Here is a 22,526-nt window from a genome sequence, read left to right as displayed (position 1 = left end):
AAAAACTACTGTATTTTAGTGGTTTCCATAAAATGAAAAATAAATTATTTATGTATATATTATGCTTCAGATATAGCCAGATGCTCCTTCATGATTAAATCTGAGGTTTAATCATCACTCTCTTCTCCTCCGCATGCACAGCTGATGACGAAGCATCCATCCAAGCGTCTAGGTTGCAGTCCAGAGGGTGAGAGAGATATAAAAGAGCAAGCTTTCTTCCGCAGAATCGACTGGGAACGGTTGGCAAACAGAGAGATCCAGCCTCCTTTCAAACCCAAAGTGGTGAGTGTGAATATGATGTGTTTGTTCATCTGTGACCTTTCCCAGCGCTGTTGTTGTTGATGACAGCTCGCTCTTTCAGGTCACAGTGGACCACACTGTATGTTGTTTAGTTACATAACCTCTGTTCTTTGATAATAGTTCGATGTGTCATACTCTCAGCCCCAAATGACCAATGCCTGCTCATCTAATGCATGTTATACATACACTAAGATAGCTGAAGCTATTGAATTCACCAATGGCTAGCTGCTAGCTGCTCTTTAACAATCAGTGTTGTGATGCTTTTTTTTTCTAAAAGCATCATAGTTCCATGATTCTGTGTTTTCCAAAATCATAGTTCCAATGAACATTTGCAAACAGCTTTGCAATGTACAGTATTATAGTTAAAACTATTGGGATTAGTTAAATTGGCATTGACTTCGATAGATCATTTTCTTCTGCAAGATAAGCTATAAATAAACTAATATCCAGTACAATCTATATCTGTCTATCCAAATTTGTACACATTTAATTCTACACCTTTTAGTTTATCATGAGAATGTAAACACAGTTTTTGAAGAGTGTGAGGGAAACCACGATTGAAACATGTAAATCAAAACCACATAGAACAAAATAGCTAATTAGTTCTCTAAAATCATGTTTTTATTATATGACATTAATTTGGACTCATTGATGGAACAATAGAAGTTACTACACAAACAGATATGACTAGTTAATTAATTTCTCCAGTGCTCCAGTTCTCCAGTTATGTCACTGTACATTAATTGCACCCCTGATAAGAAACTACATTTTTGGTTAAAAGCTTCGGAGCTGTTAAAAAGAACCATCAGGCCATCTCTCTGATCACTGAAATTAGTAAATTATTCTCTTTCTTTCACTGGTTCAGTGCTTGACAGGAAGGTATTGTGAACTTTGGTGAACTGTCTAATGAAATAAAGGGGAGTTGAGAGTCCATACTGTTACTATTCAATGGACTGCTTGAACAGCTAATGAGAGGAAACTGAAGCAAGGTCAGTCTGTTAATAAAGTCCAAATGAACTCTGTTTACTCATGCATTTTGATGAACAGAATAACTTGATCTTATGATCAAGTAGGGTGAAAAATAGATGGATGGTTGGGACGGTTTGAGAAATTAAAAAATTTCTGGTCATAAGATCAAATCATTGTGTGTGCCAAGTCACTTCAGAGTAGCTGGATTACAGAATATCAATACAAACACTTTTTTTAAACATGAAACATATCATCAACATATGCACAATATCACCAGCAATGTGTATTAAAAAGTGTTTGATTTCATGTTGACTTAAAGAGTTGATGATGAGCTCTTTCTCAGAAGTTCCTCAGAAGGAGCTCACTATTCCAGCCCGGAGAGTTCATACAATACCATACAATCTATTGCACATTTAAAACAACTGCTACTGACCAAAGCACTTTCCAGCATTATTACATACAGTCATACACAAAAAAAATAAAACAATAAAAATGAAAACCTGATTACTCTAATCCATTCTAAAAGCTCTACTAAAAAGGTTTGGTTTCGGTCTAGATTTAAAAGCATCCACAGATGGGAAAGGTTTAATATGCATCGGAAGAGGGTTCCATAATCGAGGAGCAGCCACTGAGAAAGCCCAATCAACCTTTGATTTTAAGCTTGTTTTAGGAACACTAAGAATCATCGAAGATCTCATGTTCCTTGTATTTGATAAGGAATCAAAAGGTCAACCATATATGTTGTGACCATGCCATGCAATACTTTAAAAACCATTAACAAAACCTTGAATTCAATTCTAAATTTTACAGGCAACCAGTTTAAAGAAACCAAGACCAAGAGTAATTCTCTCTCTTCTTCATGAGAGTCAAAAGTCTGGCAGCATCATTTTGAACTAATTGAACACAAGATAATTGACTCTGTGAAATACCTATATATATTGAGTTACAGTAATCAATGCACAATGATACAAAAGCATGTACAACAGTCTACAGGTCTACAAAAAAAGAGACAATTGATTTCAGTTTTTAAAACGCAGCCTTCACAACACTAGTAACGTGTTTATCTAAAACTAAAGATGAACCCATTATCTGAAACACTTATCTTCATAGATGCCAACCTACTTATAATTTCCTTGGAAGCAGAAGAGGGTCGAAAAACAACACACTCAGTCTTATTAAGATGGAAAAAACTGCCTGCCAACCAGGCTCCAATCTCAGCTAAACACTGGGCAAGTCCGTCAAACAGAAAGCTGTGCAGACCTTTTTTATTGCATCTGAAAAAGACATTTCCAGTGAAATGGAGAATCCAGGATTCATATATATATACATACACACAGTATATTTAAAATGCAGATGTGCATTAAAACCATTCAATGCACAGATCGTGCTGCACATAAACAGAAACCTGTCAACGCTATAAATTAGCATCCAATGCTTAATCTCTACATTATATCTCTCTTGTTACTACAAGGCAGTAAAATTACAGTGAATTTATAATTATATCAGCTAATGGGGGTGCTGTTAGGCACGTCGGAAAGCAGAGTTATTCCATATATGTATCAAGGTTTCACTAAATAAAACAAAGCTAATAAAATCGTCCCCTTGGAATTATAAGGTTCTATCTGACATTGTTTGTCAAAATTGAGTTATTCACATATTCTTATTCTGTGTCAATGTATTTACATTATTTGATAGATTTTTGTATGTTGTGTACATTATGGGACTTTTTATTTAAAAAGCAATAAGGTTCTATCTACACAGTCGAATGGAACACAAAAATTTGAAGCTCAATATCTCAAAACTACTCGGAATGCAGATAGAACCTTATAATTCCAAGGGGACGAAATGTAATGATATTAATAAAACATTATTCTTCTGCCAAACAATGTAGCTCCTCAGAAATGGTTGTGGTTGCAAAAAGTGGTTGCCAAGCAACACACCGACATAAACAAAGGTGTATGTTTGTAGAGAAAATTACAAAAGCTGTTTTGAAGTGAGTAATACGAATTTGAGTCCGTAATACGTTTACGTTCACACACAGTTCGGTTATTTATGGGCCTAACATCCACATTCTGTAACGGAACTCAAATTCTCAAAACATGCGCTGTGTGAATGGAACATGACTGGACATTTAGTTGTCTGTCAAGACAAGAGGGAGCCAGTCCTACCACAAGTCAACATGTCTACCACATGTTACATGTTTTAATATTTGTTTTCTGTAACTTACAGTGAACGTTTCAAATCCCATTGGTGTTGTGTTCTGCATGCGATTTAAATGCTCCGCTCTCCACCCAATTTTAAAAGTAGCTGTCGGTTAATGAAGATTTGATTAAATAACGTAACATTCCCAGGAGGTAAGACGTAACATTTTAGCTATATTTTGATAAAAATGGACCAAATGAATGAAAGGAATCAGAAAAAGATTAGTTAATTTTGCTGAACGAGACTCAAAGGTCCGAGTCAGTAAAATGATCCGACCTTCCCATCACCACTTCACGCTGGAATTCGCGCTCTGCTTCTATGAAAAGTAAACCCCGCCTACTTTGATTTGATTGGCCATCTCAGGCATTTTGACATTGACGAGTGATGTTAGACTGCTGAGGCAGACTAGGCTAAGAATGTAACTTTGAAACCTTTTTGTCATCCTTAAAATAGAGTGCTGCATAATGGAGTGCAGCAGATCAGTGCAAGAATTTCAAATACTGGGGGGGACGGATTGGCCATTTCTAAAGGGGGGTGGGGGGGGGCTTGTTCAGAATCGTGACTCTGGTTACTTGTGAATGCCATGTGTAAGTATGTAGAATAAAAAGTACAAATCTGTTCAATCTATGATTTTTCATGGTTATGTTTGTGGTCTTTCACATATTGAAAATCTTTTAAGGTTTTAAATATCTTTTAGCGTGGGCCAGCATTTAGTCCAATTGGTCTAGTAAGAGAATCCACACGATAAACACCTGGACTATTTTAAGAGTCTTTTCATGTGTCTGCATCAAAACCTCCCACCCTCTGTGCTGATCTTCCCTCACTCTGTGTATATATGTGTGTTTTATGGGTATACCCTGATTCATCTCAACCTGTGCCCACCCATGCTTGTTTGCACAGCCCCCTCAAAGGACACCACAGGTGCCAAACCTGGACTGTAGTCGTTTCAAACTTTAACACAGCCCTGAATATTCCCCTTCCAGTCATCTTTCTAAAAATCCTCCATTTACTGGACATATGAGCGTACATGACGTCTGTAACGGAAGACCTACGTGAATGAATTTTCTCTCAGGCACACGGCCAGCTTTTCAATTGAAGCTAAAAATAACCGGCCGTCTTTCTTCTCCCCTTCCTTTCACAGTGCGGCAAAGCGGCGGAGAACTTCGACAAATTCTTCACCCGCACGCAGCCCATGCTGACCCCTCCAGACCAACTGGTCATCGCCAACATCGACCAGAGCGAATTCTCTGGATTCTCTTACATAAACCCAGAGTTCATCCACCCATCAACGCTTCACAGTGTGGTATGAGACGGCCCGATGAAGAAGAGGACCGCCCGTCCTGCTCAAACTAACTACCACATCCACATTATTTATGAACTCACCAAATCTTTGTAGACAGTTGAATACCCTTTATCTGAACATATCTGAACTGAGGAGGGCTGGAGAAGGGGGTCTGATGGCTGAAGGGAATATATCACGAGTATTTTAAGGCACCAAAGACAAATGATAATTTTATGAGGTTCCATCTCGGTTAGGATGCTGCTTGGGTACTCTAGGCTTTTTGAAAGAGAGTGATAATGTCTTCAGGGTAATGACAGATCATCTAATGCCTGTATACAGATAGATGTTATGTACAGGCCCAGTATATTTTACAAAACGATCCCTTTTTCCAGTCCTCAGATTCTTTATGTGTGAAGCATGCTGACATGAAACAGGTTTTTGTGTCCTGTTCCTTCAATCCTCTACTGCCATTTCTAATGTTCCTGAATTATATATTTGTAAATCTCAAATCTTGATATAGGAGTGCCAAAATATAACTGCATCAAAAGGTTTTTTATATCCAGCTCTATATATGCATACTGATTTCCTACTAGACCTCTTGGTGGTGTCTCTTATCTTGGGCTGAAACTTGAACCCTTATCGCTCCCCGAGTTTTAGCATGACAACTTCCGATCCCGTCACTGCCTGCTCGCCTGGTTCCTACATATTCACATATACACAACTTTTTCTCTCGCTCTAATTGTATGAATTGTTATTCCTAATTGGTAAAATGCAGGCTTGCGCACCCGCAGAATCCAGATGCAGGTTTCCACAGAATTAGATCACCTCTCCTACTCATCCGCTTGCATGTTTGTTTTTATGAAATGCTTCATATAGTCAAATGATACTCTTTTATTTAACATATTTTACCCGGATTAAATCCACCTCATAGATTTTCTGTCACAAAAAAGTCTGCTGATTAAAATATAATAAAGAGTACTGATAAAGAGTGGCCAATGCAACATTTCAAACGAACACGAGTCTCTTTTGGTAGAAATGGATATGATCTTTGATTTAATGCTTGCATGTAATGCTAAAGAAAACTACCACTGCTACAAAATTTACCATTACTTTAATGTGGAAAAAATATGAAATGAAGATCTACTATTTAATCTACATTAAGTATTTATAAACCATGGTAGTCTTATGCCGCTTATTACTGTAATTATTCGACATAACAAAAGTTGCCATTGTGAACAAAGAATTACAGAAAAAATAAAAACAGTAATGTAATTGAAATTATGCCACAATGCAAAACTCCTAATGGTTTTCATGTAAAGTTTTATGACTCCCCATTTTTGGTCAAATGTTGGAGGGGGGTGGGAGGTCAGTTATGTATAACTTCTAATATAACCCTGTCTCTAGTGTTTCTGTCCTTTGGTGATCAATACTCTTCGTGTTAAACTACATGTTCTTATCAAAGGGAGCTTTCCAGTATATATCAGCTATTTTTATCTTTTTAGCTCTTAGTTTACGATCATCTTGCATTTCTGCTCTGTGAGTACTTTTATGTAGAGCGCTATGTTTACTGTTACACTAAAGGTACACTATATATACACCAAGACTTTTGTAAATACAGAGAAGGCATACATTATCCTGCAGATTTTATACTAAGAACTGAATGTGCTTTTACTAACTTAGATGGTTTCTATGTTTAGACGATCCAAAAAGTTTAGTTTGGCTAATTTGAGATTTGAGCTGTGGCATCTGCGAACCTTTGTTACATGTAATTCTTGTATTTCTATGCTGATAGTATCTAAGCTGTATGTAGACTGACTGGGCTCTGTGCTCCTAATACTGTACGTGTGTTTGTACTGCAGCTGCTGTGTGCATGACGGGGAAATCGGTGCATGCAAAACGTGTTGCATGATTCCAGGAATCCGGAGTCCTCTAGCATGGAATGATTGTTACACCAAGTACCATATCTGTCCCACCTCAGTTCTCTTCCTTTGTCTCATTGCTTTTGTTCCTGTCTGTGGATGAAGGTTTAGACTCTGTAATGTGCAGATTCCGACCACTGATGAGCAACTCTGTCTGAATGATCTGTACGACAACTGGGTAAAGACGGGGAATTTAGTTTTACCACTCTTCAGACATCATTTTGTGTATTCTAGTAAAGAAAAGTACCTCAGAAATGCTGTATTTACACATTAGATTGCTCGGTTTGGGCTCTAGTCTTGTGCCAAGCCCTCGGTGGAAATAGTATAGTTATCAGGTGCACCATTGTTCAATTTCACCACAGATTCATTTTTTTGATCTGTCATTTATTAGTATGTTTTTTTAGAAATGTAATAGACCTTCAGACGTTTATTTCTTCATTCGGTCAGAAGTAAATGGATACATGATGAACAAGTGGAAACAGAGCCGGTCCTCTTATGAAGTGATGCAGACCGTTTGTAAGTGGTTGTCTTGCAGGATGCAGGTTTACACAAGTGTCTCACATTGAGAGTATTTGGGAATGTAACGGTCACGTGTTTGATTGTGGTGTTGCTGCATATGAGATGACATTCCAGTATTCCCTGGACATTTGAAGAATATGAACATTCCACCAAGCCATTTCTTATTAGAGATTCTATCAGGAATTATAAATATATATTTAATATTATTACATTTTGGATTCCAGGACAGTGTTTAATTTGAATAAGTTAAATCACTCATATTAGTTTTTTTTTTCTTTACAAAATGTCGTCCCTCTGTTCTTTGTGAAGGATAATGTGTATGAATAAATGTATGACAAAAGTGATAATGTCCATGTTTTAGTTCTTCAAAATTCTAAAAACCAAACTGAGCCTCTGTTTATCACACACTCCCCACGGTACAGAGACGAGCATAGATGGGAATCTTAAAGAATTCAACTCTGATTCCTGTTCCTTAAGGGTTCCATTAACAATACCTCATTACTTTTAATGAGTAAGCATTGAAAAAATGAAACACAAGGCCAAATGATATAAGGGTGAATTAAAACATTTAAAACAATTATTACAAAAGGTCATTTAACAGACATTGTATTGTCTTTTTTTAAAATATCTTTGTAAAGGTGACATTCAGAATATGCATTTCAATAATTGGTGATAGAGCGGCAATACCAAACAAAACTGTTGTAACTTATCTAATTAATCTTTACAAAACATTAATGTGTAAATTTTTCTATTTATTTGTCTTCAAAAAAAATCTTCAGCGCTATCAGCATCAGCGTATGTGTGATCTACTGATAAGCCTTATGTACTGTAACAATATGTAATAGCCTATTACAATATGTAATAAAACATAAAATTAATTTTCTAAATCAAAATACATATCTGATATGACTTAATATATAATTAGCATCAAACAAACAATATGATTCATATTCTCAAGGCAATAGGCATTAAGCATGTAAACGACCATTGAACAAAAGAAAAAGAAAGAAACAGCATGGCACGCTTTTTCTTAGCATCCCTTACCATAGTGACTCACCGATTCATCGCTCTGTTGAAAATGTCTCGAGTCTTAACCAGGAGTATACTCCTAGTTGAATGAAATTACTCCCGGATGCATTTCTGGAACCACATACCCTGAGTAAGCAAGGATTTGGGTTAATCAACTGAAAGTTCAGGGTTTAGCTGACGGTAAGTTAACCGTGCTTTCTGGAATACACCCCCGGGGATGTACAGAACAGAGCCGAACAAACAGAACAAGACAACCTAAATAAATGAAGTAACAAAAAAAAAAGACAATTAACATTTAAACAGTTATCTTTGTTGGAGACTATCATTCTTTTTAGTAAAAGTTTTATCGATTTCTTGTTAGAAGTACAGCACGAGGGCTTTTTCAATCCCCAAAAAAAGAGCTAAAATGGGATTTTAAAGCAGTACAGTTGGATGCAATTTCTGACCAAATAAGGACTTCACTGTTAGAAATCAAAAGGTCAAAATGTAATCTCTCCCCAAAAGTACTTTAAAGTCAGTACAGAATACTTCGTTTTTCAGTACACCCTTAGAGAAAAATGAAGATATGTCTGTTTTTGAAGATTTCTGTTGGAGAACACTGCTGCTCTTGAGTGAACTTACAGTATAACGAGAATGATTTTGTCATTTGAACAGGTTCCTGCTGAGCTTATAGCTTAACAATGAGACAATGTCTTCTCTCGTTGTGAGGCTCTTCTTGTTTCTGTATGTAAAGTTTGCATTGAGTTAAATAACTACATAACAGCTGTAAACTATAGCAATTAGTAAAAAAAAAAAAACTTGTAAAATGATAAAACTGTTAACATGATAAAACTATGAAAATAATGTTCACTTTTTCATGAAAGCATGAAACTACACTTGCATAGTTTGCAGCCATCGCAAAAACACCCCGTGGTGGCCATGGCAACCAATGTACTTTCCACCATAATCAAATTATGTATTTGTGTCATATCTCCTGAACCAGACATGATAACATAGAAATGATGGTCAAGGATTACAATGATACCACATACAACAACATAAACTGTTCGGGTGATGAGTTAATGGTGAAATGGGAGAGGAAAATCACATTATCTGAGTATTACAGTATAGCATTTACAATATCATGTCCATATTATGGCTATTTTTTTTTTCTTTCTTTGATAGTTAACTAATATTTTATTTAAAAAGTCATTTAAAGATTTTTCAAGAATATTATAATTACATTGATATCAAAATTATATATATATATATATATATATATATATATATATATATATATATATATATATATATATATATATATATATATCAATAAATCAATCAATCACCTTTATTTATATAGTGCTTTAAACAAAATACATTGCGTCAAAGCAACTGAACAACATTCATTAGGAAAACAGTGTTTCAATAATGCAAAATGATAGTTAAAGGCAGTTCATCATTGAATTCAGTTATGTCATCTCTGTTCAGTTTAAATAGTGTCTGTGCATTTATTTGCAATCAAGTCAACGATATTGCTGTAGATGAAGTGACCCCAACTAAGCAAGCCAGAGGCGACAGCGGCAAGGAACCGAAACTCCATCGGTGACAGAATGGAGAAAAAACCTTGGGAGAAACCAGGTTCAGTTGGAGGACCAGTTCTCCTCTGACCAGACATATATATATTATACTACATCGCAGGTAAGTGTATCTTCCCTTACCTCTCAGGCAGAGTCAGGTAGGTTTTAGTATATTTACAATACATTCTTGTTCTCTCTCAACAATGCTCTTTTTTCCCAACATATTTCATGTAAACTTAATTTGCAATCACTCTCTGGGGCCAGATTTATCTACGATGTCAGTTTCCTCATGGGTGAAATGCAGCACTCTGTAAAATTACACCTGCACCAGCACACAACAAATAACACATTCAGGGCAGAATCAGGCAAATACCCTCTGATCATAAAGATACAAAAAAGGGCAATTCAATTCTGGAAACTCAGTGACCCCCATACCAAGAGGTAAACAAAGAAAGCAAGCCCCTCCCTCAGCTGATCCAGAGCTTTAGTCCTGATGCTTTGAACCACAACATCAGAATCAATCAGATTACTGCACAAATCAAACAGAATCAAATCACTCACTGGCAAACCCAAACAGAACAACAGAGTAAAGTGCAATGCCATTTCGCCCTAAAGAGAGTACAGTATGGCAGAGTATCTGTGTGTCAGATAAGAAACTGAGAAGCACGTAGACCAGGTACAGACTCAGCAGACACAAGCTGATGATAGAGACAGGCAGACACAGAAAAACGTGGCTTGCACTGGAACAGAGATTGTGTTCACACTGTGATCTGAATCAGACGGAAACAGAATCAAATGCTCCAAATACACGGACATACGGACAGTTTTCTATGATCAAATACAGCAGATCCATCAGACATTTAAAACTCTTCTGAACCAGGAGAAACTGCCGTATTTGTTAGGAGAACACAAGAACTGCTGTGTGTTTGCTGCTCAATATGTGTCTGCTTGTCATGATAGAAAAGAAAACACTCAACCTGCCCTGATTTGATGTTTCCAACACATGTAAATTGTATGTATGCCATATTACTCTATTATATTAGGTCAAGGTCAAGGCACATAGCACATTTAAAAACAGCTATGGTGTGGCAAAGTGCTGTACATATACAAATGAAGTAAATATAGAGATTAAGAGAAATAAAAGAAATGACTCAAAACACAATCAATACAAAAACACATTAACAAACACAAACATATTGTATCCAAATGCCAAGGAATACAGAGAAGTCTTCAGGCGGGATTTAAAAACAGGAGGGACAAAAAGAAAAAGCCCAATCCCACTTAAATTACAAGCGAGAGCGAGTTAAATGCAAAAAGAGCTAATCAGAAGATCTATACAAATAATAAAATAATAATTACTTTACTTTCATGTATATTTTGCCTCTGAAAATTTAGTACTTTATATTATTTTATTTTATTTCTAATTTAATACTTACATAAACACATTAATTTTGCACTACTTGCTTAATACTTATTATTATTATTATTATTACTATTATTATCTTTCTTTCTGTTAATACATATGTGCTCTATTTGTAAAGCAGCCCAGCTGCAACTGCTTTGGCAGTACAAATGTATAGTTAATGCCAATGAAGCACACTTAAATTGAACCTGAAATTGAAATTATTGTCTTGACAAGAAGTGAAAGTGCATATAAAGTGTCAGTTACTGTGTTCACACCCAGAGATGAGAAATTGGGTGGGTGAGGGAAGAGAGGATGACACTACAGAGGACAGATGGGAGAGTAATCGGTGGCACACAGGTAGTAATATGTAAATGATCAGAGAAATGTGATACAATTGTATGTGGAAGACGGCAGTGTAAGGCTTCTCCAGATGGATGTTGAAGTCACTAAAGACTACAAGTGGACTGCCATCCCCAGAGAATGAGGACAGCAGCCCACTCAGCTCCTCAAGGCACCCTGATGACCAAGAAGGCAATAAATCGAGAGAGGGAAGTTATTAGAGAAAAGATGAGTCTGTAAAGACTTCAAAATGAATCCAGGCCAGAGACCAATAGAAAATGAGAGAAGAACAGTAGAAGAGGTGTGCAGAGGATCCAGGTTAGGAAGATTACATTGCCATCTGCATTTGATGTTAGGGAGATAGGTATGAAAACACATAATTTGGCTTTGGGTGTCACGAGTTTGAGTGCCAACTCGTCGACTTTTCTCGATTTTATCCAAACCGGCCCCGGACTCGAACTGGGGATTATGCAAACGTCTGAGAGCAAAAATAATACAATTATTATATATAAATACATATAGCGTATGCTTTTAAGTACAAAAATACATTTATCTGAACATTTTCTGAGTGTTTTTGTGCTTTTGAGTGATGACCCGATGACGAATAACTCGTTATCGATAAGACTCGTTAACCTGCAACAGCAACGCACGTACTCTCACGTAACACGCACACACGCGCGCGCGCACCCACACACACATGTACAACACGCTCGCTGGCTCGTGTTCATTCTCGTGGTCAGCCTGCGCTGCGAGGAGCTGCTTCACTCCACAGCTGGATTACACTCAGATATACTCTCATCAGCAACATCCTTCAGGTAATTCACCATCTTTTTAATACAGATGAAGGAATATACAGTTGTATATACAGTACATCATTCTTTTTTTCTTTTTTCTTTTTTTTGAATGTCAGCACAGATGAATGCGTCTTAAATGCATGATTTTATAGTGTGATTTACACATTGCATGCAATACATTAAAACGTGTTTCAAATTTGTGCTTTAAATATGGTTATATTGTTGATATAGTGTAGATGTATTAAAAGTATTAATATGTGTTTTTAATAGCATAATTGGTTGCATATGTTTATAATAACGAGAATTCAGCTGTGCGCGGAACTTAACGTCCAGAACTATTTGCGGCAACATGTGCAGAGAAACACCTTTTTACAGTGATGAAACCAGTAAAAGCGGAGAAACTGAAATAGATTTTAAACAGAAAAGCCAAAAGCCAAATTCTCTAAACCTAGTGAGCTGCTAACAGGCTGAAGGTCCCATCGCAGTGTGATGCGGCTGATTAGGAAGTCTCCTGCTGCACGCACTTGATGCCCCAAAGTGCTGTGCGCCCTTGCAAAAACGCACAATGGTTACCATAGTTTCAGCTAAATTATCATGGTCACTAATGTTATTGTCATTTGCAATAAATAATAATAGTTGCTGTTATCCATCACTATAAAAAAAGTTAATACAAATACTGAAAGATTTCTCTTATCTTTGAAGTTTTCTTATAGCTACTGGACTGTAAAATACTAATTGTACTGCACCATCATTTATTAACAATACAAAGTAAATGGGCTCTTTTTTAAAACCTAAATGGTCTTCATTGGTATTGGTGATAAACAAATACACACATAAAAATAATAAATACATAAATAAATAAATAAATAAGCAAGCCAAACATTTCTTAGTTTTCTAAGTTAAATTCATTTCTCTACAACACAGGCGGTTTCAAAGTAGCTGTAGAGAAATAAACAGGAAAATAACAGTGCTAATGATGCAAAATCAGTTATGAGGCTAATTTAATTTCAGCTGTAAAGCAGCTCTACAGAAGTCATTATTCAGCTAAATGTAATTAAATGTTGGTTAAGTTTATTTTGGTAACAGTGTTGATGATATCGCAAAGTTCAACAGTGAAACACGCTCAATTCAACTATAAAGCAGCTTTACAGAAAACAAGCGTTGTTACTCAGCTCAAAAAGTGAGGGACAGCTGTCATTCTTCATAAACGTTCTGAAGTGAAAAGTTTTATATGTGCCATATAAGACCGTAAACCCAAATGTTGATTAGTTTTTATCATTCTGCATTGTTGTAAAACTGTATTTGGCTTAACTGGTTGAATATGCACATAATCTCTGCACAGTAAGTGTCCCAGATCTGTCATTAAATATAAAGGAGCTCACAAATGTGTCCCTTTTTAAACAGGTGCATCATCATCACAGCAGCAATGGACGCTCTCACATTCTAAGTTACAGGTATACTGCACTTCACATGGGATATTCATATATGACATGTCACATTAATATTAGTTTTGCAATGCCACACAGCAAGCAGCATGATTCAGTTTCATACTGCATTGTGCATTAGTGTCTCACACGTATCTCATGTTCAGCGGCTCCAGCTGTGCTCAGATGACACATGGACAGATGTGAAAACGCATGGGTGTGCATGTGTATTTTTGGCCAGAAACAACTGAACCCCTTTCTCTCTCCTTGTGTGGATTTTCACTAAATGTGCTGTTTGTCAATCTCGCATTGTGAGCTGAGTTGTTGGCATCCCAGCTGCATCTGTGTGCTTCCGCAATCACTTTCATCAAATCAGTTGCCGGAAGGATTGCGAATCTCATCTCGCTTTCATGATTCATTATGTGTCAGATTTGCTGGAGATGGAAGTTGACGCGTGGCTGATTTACAGTCAGAAAGCAGCTCTTTGTGAAATGACAGCACTGCATCTGCGTGTCCCTCAGATTCTCTGTGTGGTGAGCGCCCCCTGCTGAAGGCTGAGGGGCATGAGCGCGTGCGGGAGGAAGGCCCTGACCCTGCTCAGCAGTGTGTTTGCGGTATGCAGTCTGGGGCTGCTGGGTATCGCAGTCAGCACTGACTACTGGCTCTACCTGGAGGAGGGTGTCATCCTGCCTCTGAACCAGAGCGCTGACATACGCATGTCCATCCACTCCGGCCTCTGGAGAGTCTGTTTTCTGGCAGGCAAGTACATGGTTGAGTCTACTTTACCTCAAGTTACATTTACAATTATTAATTTAAAAATAATCTGACTTGCATGGACTAGTGCATATGCACAACATTACAGCTTGAAATTATTATTATTAATAATTTTTAAGGAATACACATCTCTATAGAAGCTTGTTCCGCTACTGAATAATAATAATTATACAAAAAAAAAAAAAAAAATATATATATATATATATATATATATATGATTATATATATATGTATATATATATATAATTGCTACTTTTTTATCTCACAGTTTTAACTTTTTTTTCACAGTATCCATGATGTAAACTCACAATCCATATTTTTTCCCCAAAAGAATTCTGATGTGAACTCACAATCCTGATTTTTACACAAAATTCTGTGACATAAGCTCACAATTCTGACATTTTCCTTGACTACTGTAAAAACAAACATTTTTCCCTGAATTCCTTGATATAAACTCACAATCTTGTCTTTTTTTTCCCCTGAGTTCCTTGATGTAAACTCATAGTTCTGACTTTTCCTGAATTCCATGATATAAACTCACAATCCTGTATTTTTCCCAAAAATTCTGATACAAACTCACAATCCTGACTTTTTTCCCAAAAATTCTGACATAAACTCACAATTCTGAGTTTTTTCACAAAATTCCGTGACATAAACTCACAATCCTGACTTTCACCCCCAAAATTCTGTGCTATGAACTCACAATTCTTGCTTTTTTCATTGAATACTGATAAAAACTCTGATAATTTTTCCTTGAATTCCATGATATAATCACAATCCTGACTTTTTTTTTAAATCACAATCCTGACTTTTTCCCCTGAATTCCATGTTTTCCCCCAAAAAAGTCTGATATAAACACCCAATTCTAACTTCTCCCCACACAATTCTGTGACATAAACTCACAATTCAGATATTTTTTCCCCTTGAATTCTATGATATAAACTCACAATCCTGACTTTCCCACCCCCAAAATCTGTTATAAACTTATTTCAATTGTGTCTTTTTTTTTTTTTCAGAAAAGTGTGCGTAAAACTCCCAATTCCCAGTGCTGATATTTAAGAAATGAAGCTACATCACATTAATACAAAATGAGATATCCAATGAATTTTAACAAACACCCAAACAGTGATTTTGCTACAGTATAATGAAAAGTTCACTTTATGCTCCTGAGTTGGAAAAAAAAAACTTTTTAAGAGTTTTATTTCTTATTTTGCAGTGTTTGATAAGTTCTCACTGTGAGTATCGTAAATTGTTCATCTGCAAATAGCCAGTAATTTCACTTTGTTCCAATACACTTCACACATTCAAAGGGGTTTGTTGGTTCACACTATTATTTTTGGCTGGTCAGGCGTTCTGGGCTGATTACAAAGGTTCCAGCTCTATGCTTGTGCCCTCCCTTGACATCTCCATGGATGTGTTTAATGATGGGATGGCAGGTTTATCCACTAGAGGCAGGATGTTTCTTTATCGTTTCGATGACATGTTGAGCTCACATTCCTCTGAATTGGCAAACAACGGCCTGCTGTGGCACAAACACACACATTAATCTCTGTGAGAGAATTCGCTCGGTGTGTGTGAAGATGTGGATGAGTGACTGGACTGAGTTGTTCCGAACCCTCGCTGTTTACAGCCGGTTAAATTGAGCGTGACTGTGAACAGATGTGAGCAGTCGTTTGAGCTCTAGAGGATCACCCTCGGCCTTCTGCTTTAAAACACCCCAAACTTTCAGAAGTCCAGAAGTCTCACATTATTTCGGTGCTTTGATGTGTTATAGTGTTGAATGTGTAAATGTGATATGAGACTGACTGAGATCTCCTGATCCTGTAGGTCGCACCACATGAGGAAAGTGTCTGTGACGCCCATCTTTGACTCACCATACACACAACATTCAGCTGTAATATCATTAGACTGATCTATTATCAGTAGAATAGAACCTTAAGTGTGAAAAAACTCTGAAATCGTGTTATTTATTGTGATTATTGTTCTGAATATGATCAGTGTGAACAATGCCTTGTTCTGTACTGTGAAATGAAACACAAACGCAACCTTGTTTTGTGTCCTAAACTATGAAGCACAACCTCGGTGTAAACATAGCGTCCTCTGTGATCTCTCCGTCTCAGGTGAGGAGAAAGGCCGTTGCTTCACCATCGAGTATGTGATGCCCATGAGCATTCAGCTGACCAGTGAGTCTACTGTCAGTGTCCTGAGTAAGTGATTATACCGTGCCTTCATCACAAACACATCATCAAATCATTCAAATCATATCTGTGACACAGAGTTGACTGGATTATTATTATTATTTGTTTTAAATGACTAAATTCAGTGACTTCTTTCTCTTGAGTCAATGAGTGTGTTTACATCTGGAAACATTTTAACAAATCTGACAGCTATGCGATCAGTAAAAACACATGAAGGCCCAATATTTAATTGCACAAAACCCGGCGATTGCCACAAACCATGTTTTTAATAGCAATAGAAGCTGTTTACACAGCAAAGTGTAATGTGTGAACAGTAAAAAAAAAAAAAAAACTAAAAAAAATTTTGTAAAAAAAAAGAAAGAGTATTTAGATGGTATTTGCTAAGTGCAAATAGTGCAGTAAAGCTGCCTGTGGTACATTTTGTTTTTGGTCGAAGCAGACAATGATTGCCGACAAGATAATTATAACCATAGATTCAGACTTAATAGTTCAACCAAAAATCTGCTCATTTTCTCACTCTTTAGTTGTTCCAAACCTGTATGAGTTTCTTTCTTCTGTTGAACACAAAATAGCCAAACATTGGCAGTTAACCACCGACTCCACTTTGGAAGAAAATACAATGGACGTCAATGGAGAACAGACACTATTCGGGGACAAAATGTCTTATTTTGTGTTTAGCAGAAAAAAGAAATTCATACAGGTTTGGAACAACTTGAGGGTGAGTAAATGATGAATTTTAATTTGTGGGGGGTAATTTATACCTTTAATAAAAAATAAAAAAACGATGAGGATGAGGATGAGGGCAGGTCATTTTATATATGGTTAATTGTGTTATTTGCAGTTAACATTGCTTTCCCACGGCTGTCAGAAGAGAACAAACCCTAATGTAAAATCCATTTAATATATTTAAATCCAGTTGCATAAACTGCTTATACAATCCAAACTGTACAGCTAAAGCAGGATGGGTGGTTATTGCAGTAGCTGTCAGTTCTGAAGGGTGAGTTTATTTCGGTGTGCTGGTAATTACCCTGCTGAGGGTCTGAGCTGATGGACAGCTGAGAGATCCTTCACTGAGCTGCATCCTCTCCGTCAGCAGCTTCGTTAACAGTCGCTCACGAGCTTCACACAAATAGCGCATGACTTCGCATGACTCAACTGGCTTCCACAGCTGATTCCAGATGATAGCTATTGTGCAAAAGCATTTGAATTCAATAAAACCACACATTTTGAACAGCACGACCAATATAGACAGAATGACTTATTCGTTCATCAGTCGGTCTATAGTTATAGTCTATAGTTGGTACTCAATGGTACTCATAGAAAACAATTGATCTCAACTCAGAAACAAAGGCATAGTGTGTAAACTACTAGATTTTTACAATTAAGTTGGACAGTAAAGTTGACTAAACCACATTAGTTGTAATATTTGTTAGGTTTTACAGTGTAGTCATTGTTCTTGTTGTGAACATGTATTTATACTCACAGTTTCACACTGACTATCAGTTGCTCTTTCTTATATCTTTTCAGAGATGATTCGTTCGGCCACGCCGTTCCCTCTGGTCAGTTTGTTCTTTATGTTCATTGGTTTCGTGCTCAACAATATCGGACACATTCGGCCCCATCGCACCATACTGGCGTTTGTCTCTGGAATCTTCTTCATCCTGTCAGGTACACTTCCTCTTCTTCCTCCTCTGTCAGTCTGACACGTCTCATTTGTCAGACTGATGTTGGTCTGTCCCTCAGGTCTGTCTCTGGTGGTTGGTTTGGTGCTCTACATCTCCAGCATAAATGACGAGATGTTCAGCAGGACCAAGAGTAATGAGGCGTATTTCAGCTATAAGTACGGCTGGTCGTTTGCGTTCGCTGCCATCTCTTTCCTGCTCACTGAGGTAAAAAGCTCTTTTTCATTCTTCTCTCCCTTTTCTCCATTATTAGGGCGTTCGCACTGAATTCAACTTCTCTGCAGTTAATTCAGCCTGAATGTTTAATGTGCTGACTCCATTCAAACGTTATTTTGTGCATAATTTAACTCTGACTTTAAAGAAATGTAAGATAAAAGGAATGCCAAAGAGTAACCTCTATTTGTGATATGCTAAAGATTACCACATGCTATAATTTAATCTTCCGAAGTGTTTGACAATCTATCTATCTATCTATCTATCTATCTATCTATCTATCTATCTATCTATCTATCTATCTATCTATCTATCTATCTATCTATCTATCTATATTAGTGATGTTATATGATTAATCACAATTAATCACATGCAAAATAAAAGTTTTTGTTTACATAATATATGTGAGTAAACTATCTTTATTATGTATATAAATACACACCCATACAGTATATATTTTGAAAATATTTACATGTTTATACATATATATAAATTTTCTGATATTGTATATTATATATAAATATATTTAATATATAAACATATTTTTTCTTAAATATATACATACATATTTTGTATTTATATATACATAATAAATATAGACAGTATACACATATATTATGTTAATGAAAACTTTTATTTTGGATGCGATTAATCATTTGACATATAATGGACTAACTTAATAAGCTTAATACATTTAATTAAAAATGTATTTAAAAACTGGAATACTTCACATTCAAGTTTCATTAATGAAGTAATTATGAAACTGCTTAAATATCAAGCACTCAGCTAAGTTCAACTAATTGTATTTAATATAAATGTGTAAACTATAATACATTTTCATTTATGTGCAAATAAATTAAATTAAGAATCTGAAAACATTACATTCTGTACAGTACAGTATAGATAGATAGATAGATAGATAGATAGATAGATAGATAGATAGATAGATAGATAGATAGATAGATAGATAGATAGATAGATAGATAGATAGATAGATTAGTCTCTCTCTCCTTCAGTCTATATTTCTAGATACAGTGGTGGCCAAAATGATTAGAACACTAGTATTTCCACCAGCTAAAGTTTTAAGTCAGTTATTTCAATCTTTTGCTGTAGTGTGTCAAATATAACTGATAGTTAGGTTTCTTGAAGCATCTTGGAAACATTGCCACAGTTCTTCTGGTTTGAGTCTGTCTCAGTTTGTTCTGTTTCTTCATGTTATTCCAGACAGACTGGATGATGATGATCAGATCTCTGTTTACAGCACAAAAATCTAACTAGATTATTACAATTAATGGCAAATGTATGTTTGAAAATGTTTGAAAATGGAAATGACATTTCCTACTGACACACTACAGCAAAAGATGTAAATAACTGACTTAAAACCATTTTTTAGCTGATGAACAATACTAGTGTTCTAATCATTTTGGCCACCACTACATTTTTATCATGCATTTAAATCAGCAGTCATCATTTGTCATAATCAAAGCTTTTTCTCTAAATCTTTTATTGTTGCCTGGTGTTTCCTTCAAGAAATGTTTTCTTCTCTCTGTTCAGAGTGCAGGTGTGATGTCCGTCTACCTGTTCATGAAGCGTTACACAGCGGAGGAAATCTACCAGCCTCACCCCAGCTTCTACCGGCCGCGTCTGAGCAACTGCTCCGATTACTCGGGTCAGTACCTTCACCCCGACGCCTGGACGCGAGGACGCAGCCCGTCAGACATCTCCAGCGACACCTCGCTCCAGATGAACGCCAGCTACCCTGCCCTGCTCAAGTGCCCTGACTACGACCAGGTGTCCTCCTCTCCCTGCTGAAGCTCAGTGTCCGTCAGAACTGGGTTTGAAACATAGATGTGTGTCTTTGCCTTAAGAAAGGGAACAGACTGACAGAATGTATGACTGTAATTTTCCTGTTCTGTAGTGAGCTAATGGCTTTGTTCCAGCAGGTGGCAGTATAGTATACTTCTTTGGAGTGATCCACACAACTACTAAGGTGAATATTAATCATTGAAGTTTAAAGTGCCCCTATTATGGATTTCTGAAAATTACCTTTCATGCAGTGTAACACAGCTCTAAGTGAATGAAAACATCCTGCAAAGTTTTAAATCCTAAAGTTCATTGTGTCTCTCAAAAGAAAGTCAACTGTGATTCATTGAAACGAGTCGTTTTTAAACGAGTCCCAAGTTATTTAATGTTGACGTCAACATTAATCTTTAGCATACTGCCCGCCAACTTTTTTATCTTTTCGAGTTGGTCTGAATGAAAATCCAAATTCATTCTTTGACACCAGATGCCACTTTTGAAGCAGTAAAAATAGCGGTTTCCACGATAACGCAGTACACAAAGCAGCACTGCACTCACAAACGCTGCTTTATCAAACATTACCATATAAAAACATGGTGTCCCTGATGTCACCCATAGATTTCCGAAGAGCGTTTTTGAAGCCAAAAGTGGGCGGAGGCGGCCATTGGTAGCGCGTCACCACGCGACACTCCCGGATAGTCGAAAATGGGCAAAAAGGCGGGAGCTGGTTGCTGAAACCATGCCCACCTAGCTGGACGGTGGTGACAGCAGCAGCAATCCACTTGTCACTCAAGTGGCCACACCCCCTTAATTATGCAGAACTTTTATATTTAAATGGATGAGTTATAAAAAAAATCCCCCCCTCACAGTTGTCATGAAGGGCAAAATTAGCTATATAGACCAGGTTAGCAATTTTAATAAGCTTAATTAGCTATATGAACTATATGATGTTGTTGGTTTTTTTTTTTTTTTTTTTTTTTTTTTGCTGTAAAGCCTTTAGCGATCAGTTGAGAAACTACAGTTTAAGTCACTTCTGCGTGGGCTTCAGGAGAGAGAGCGGAGGTTGATTAAATGAAAATAAGACCAATCAACCAATAACTGCAGATTGGCGTCAAGCAAGGGAGGGGTTTGTAAAAACCAATCTTTTAGCGAATCGTTTGGGAGTCGTTGAGCAAGTAAGGAAAAATAAATACATTTTATAAAACAATGCAAGTGTTTTTGACCTTGCATGCATGTCTATCTGTTGTTGGGGACTCCCAAAACCAAAATATTAACCTTTCATTATCCATGATAGGGGCACTTTACTGTACAGCTGGGTGTTGATCAATGTAAATATGTATGGTGCTAATACAAACATGAATTGTAGCTATTATGAAACACTAGCCTTCAACTACTGTAGATTGATCTGCTTTCAAGAATAGTACAAAATGAATGCGTAATATACTATGTATTTATGCAATATAAAATCTATTCATATCAAACTGTATTCTTATAGAGGTTGTTCTAAAAAATATTAGTAAATAAGTGCATTTTTATATATATATAGCTATATCTTTAGGAATAAATTAGCGTGTCAACATATACAATGTAGGCCTATATATAATAGAAAAAATACAAATTAACAATTATACCACAAATATCACATAATATTATTCCACGTCTGAAATGAAACACATCAATCAAAGTAGAATATAACCTGAAATCATTTTTAAATATTTGTGATGGAATTGTAATATTATAGAGTTGTACACAGCTTACATAAAATTCATTTCTTTTCTGCTATGAATATGAAACCAAGCTAATGAAACTTTTTTTTTTTTTTTTGTGAATGTTCAACACTTGCTTTGGCTCATCCATGTTTGATAAAACATGGCATAACACAGTATAGTACAGACATATATTACAAATGTTGCTTTTCTCTCTTTTTTGTATCTGAAAATGTATCTGAAATGTTGTATTGTGTCTTTCTGTCATAGCTAATGTATGATGATGCTTTCTACATTAATATTTTGTAAGTGTCAGAAAGATTGCATTTACAGTGCCATGTATATAATCTAAACATATTGCAAAACTTTCCTTGTTTTTCATAATCCATGTTTCTTAATTCTCCGCTTGCTC

The 22,526-nt window shown here is 36.4% G+C and overlaps 2 protein-coding genes across 3 annotated transcripts in view; both read left to right on the top strand.

Annotated features, from left to right (window-relative positions):
- Positions 1-7,538, top strand: part of prkcab (protein kinase C, alpha, b) — a 200,681-nt gene extending 193,143 nt beyond the window's left edge. For both annotated transcript variants that reach the window (XM_052552585.1, XM_052552584.1), the window contains 2 exons: positions 142-282; positions 4,613-7,538. In XM_052552585.1, coding sequence (XP_052408545.1) covers positions 142-282; positions 4,613-4,780 — 309 coding nt within the window. In that variant the 3' untranslated portion in view covers positions 4,781-7,538. The remainder of the gene's footprint in view (positions 1-141; positions 283-4,612) is intronic.
- A 4,683-nt stretch (positions 7,539-12,221) lies between these two features.
- cacng5b (calcium channel, voltage-dependent, gamma subunit 5b) lies at positions 12,222-22,483 on the top strand. Its single transcript, XM_052552671.1, has 7 exons — positions 12,222-12,338; positions 13,722-13,771; positions 14,263-14,500; positions 16,636-16,722; positions 18,241-18,381; positions 18,457-18,602; positions 20,163-22,483. Exons 3-7 carry the CDS (start codon positions 14,305-14,307, stop codon positions 20,418-20,420), a joined length of 828 nt encoding a protein of 275 aa, XP_052408631.1. The 5' UTR covers positions 12,222-12,338; positions 13,722-13,771; positions 14,263-14,304; the 3' UTR covers positions 20,421-22,483.
- The last annotated feature ends 43 nt before the right edge of the window (positions 22,484-22,526 follow it).

This window comes from Carassius gibelio, chromosome B3, assembly GCF_023724105.1.
Source record: "Carassius gibelio isolate Cgi1373 ecotype wild population from Czech Republic chromosome B3, carGib1.2-hapl.c, whole genome shotgun sequence".
Taxonomy (NCBI): Eukaryota; Metazoa; Chordata; class Actinopteri; order Cypriniformes; family Cyprinidae; genus Carassius; species Carassius gibelio.
This window is presented reverse-complemented; position numbering and strand designations above follow the sequence as displayed.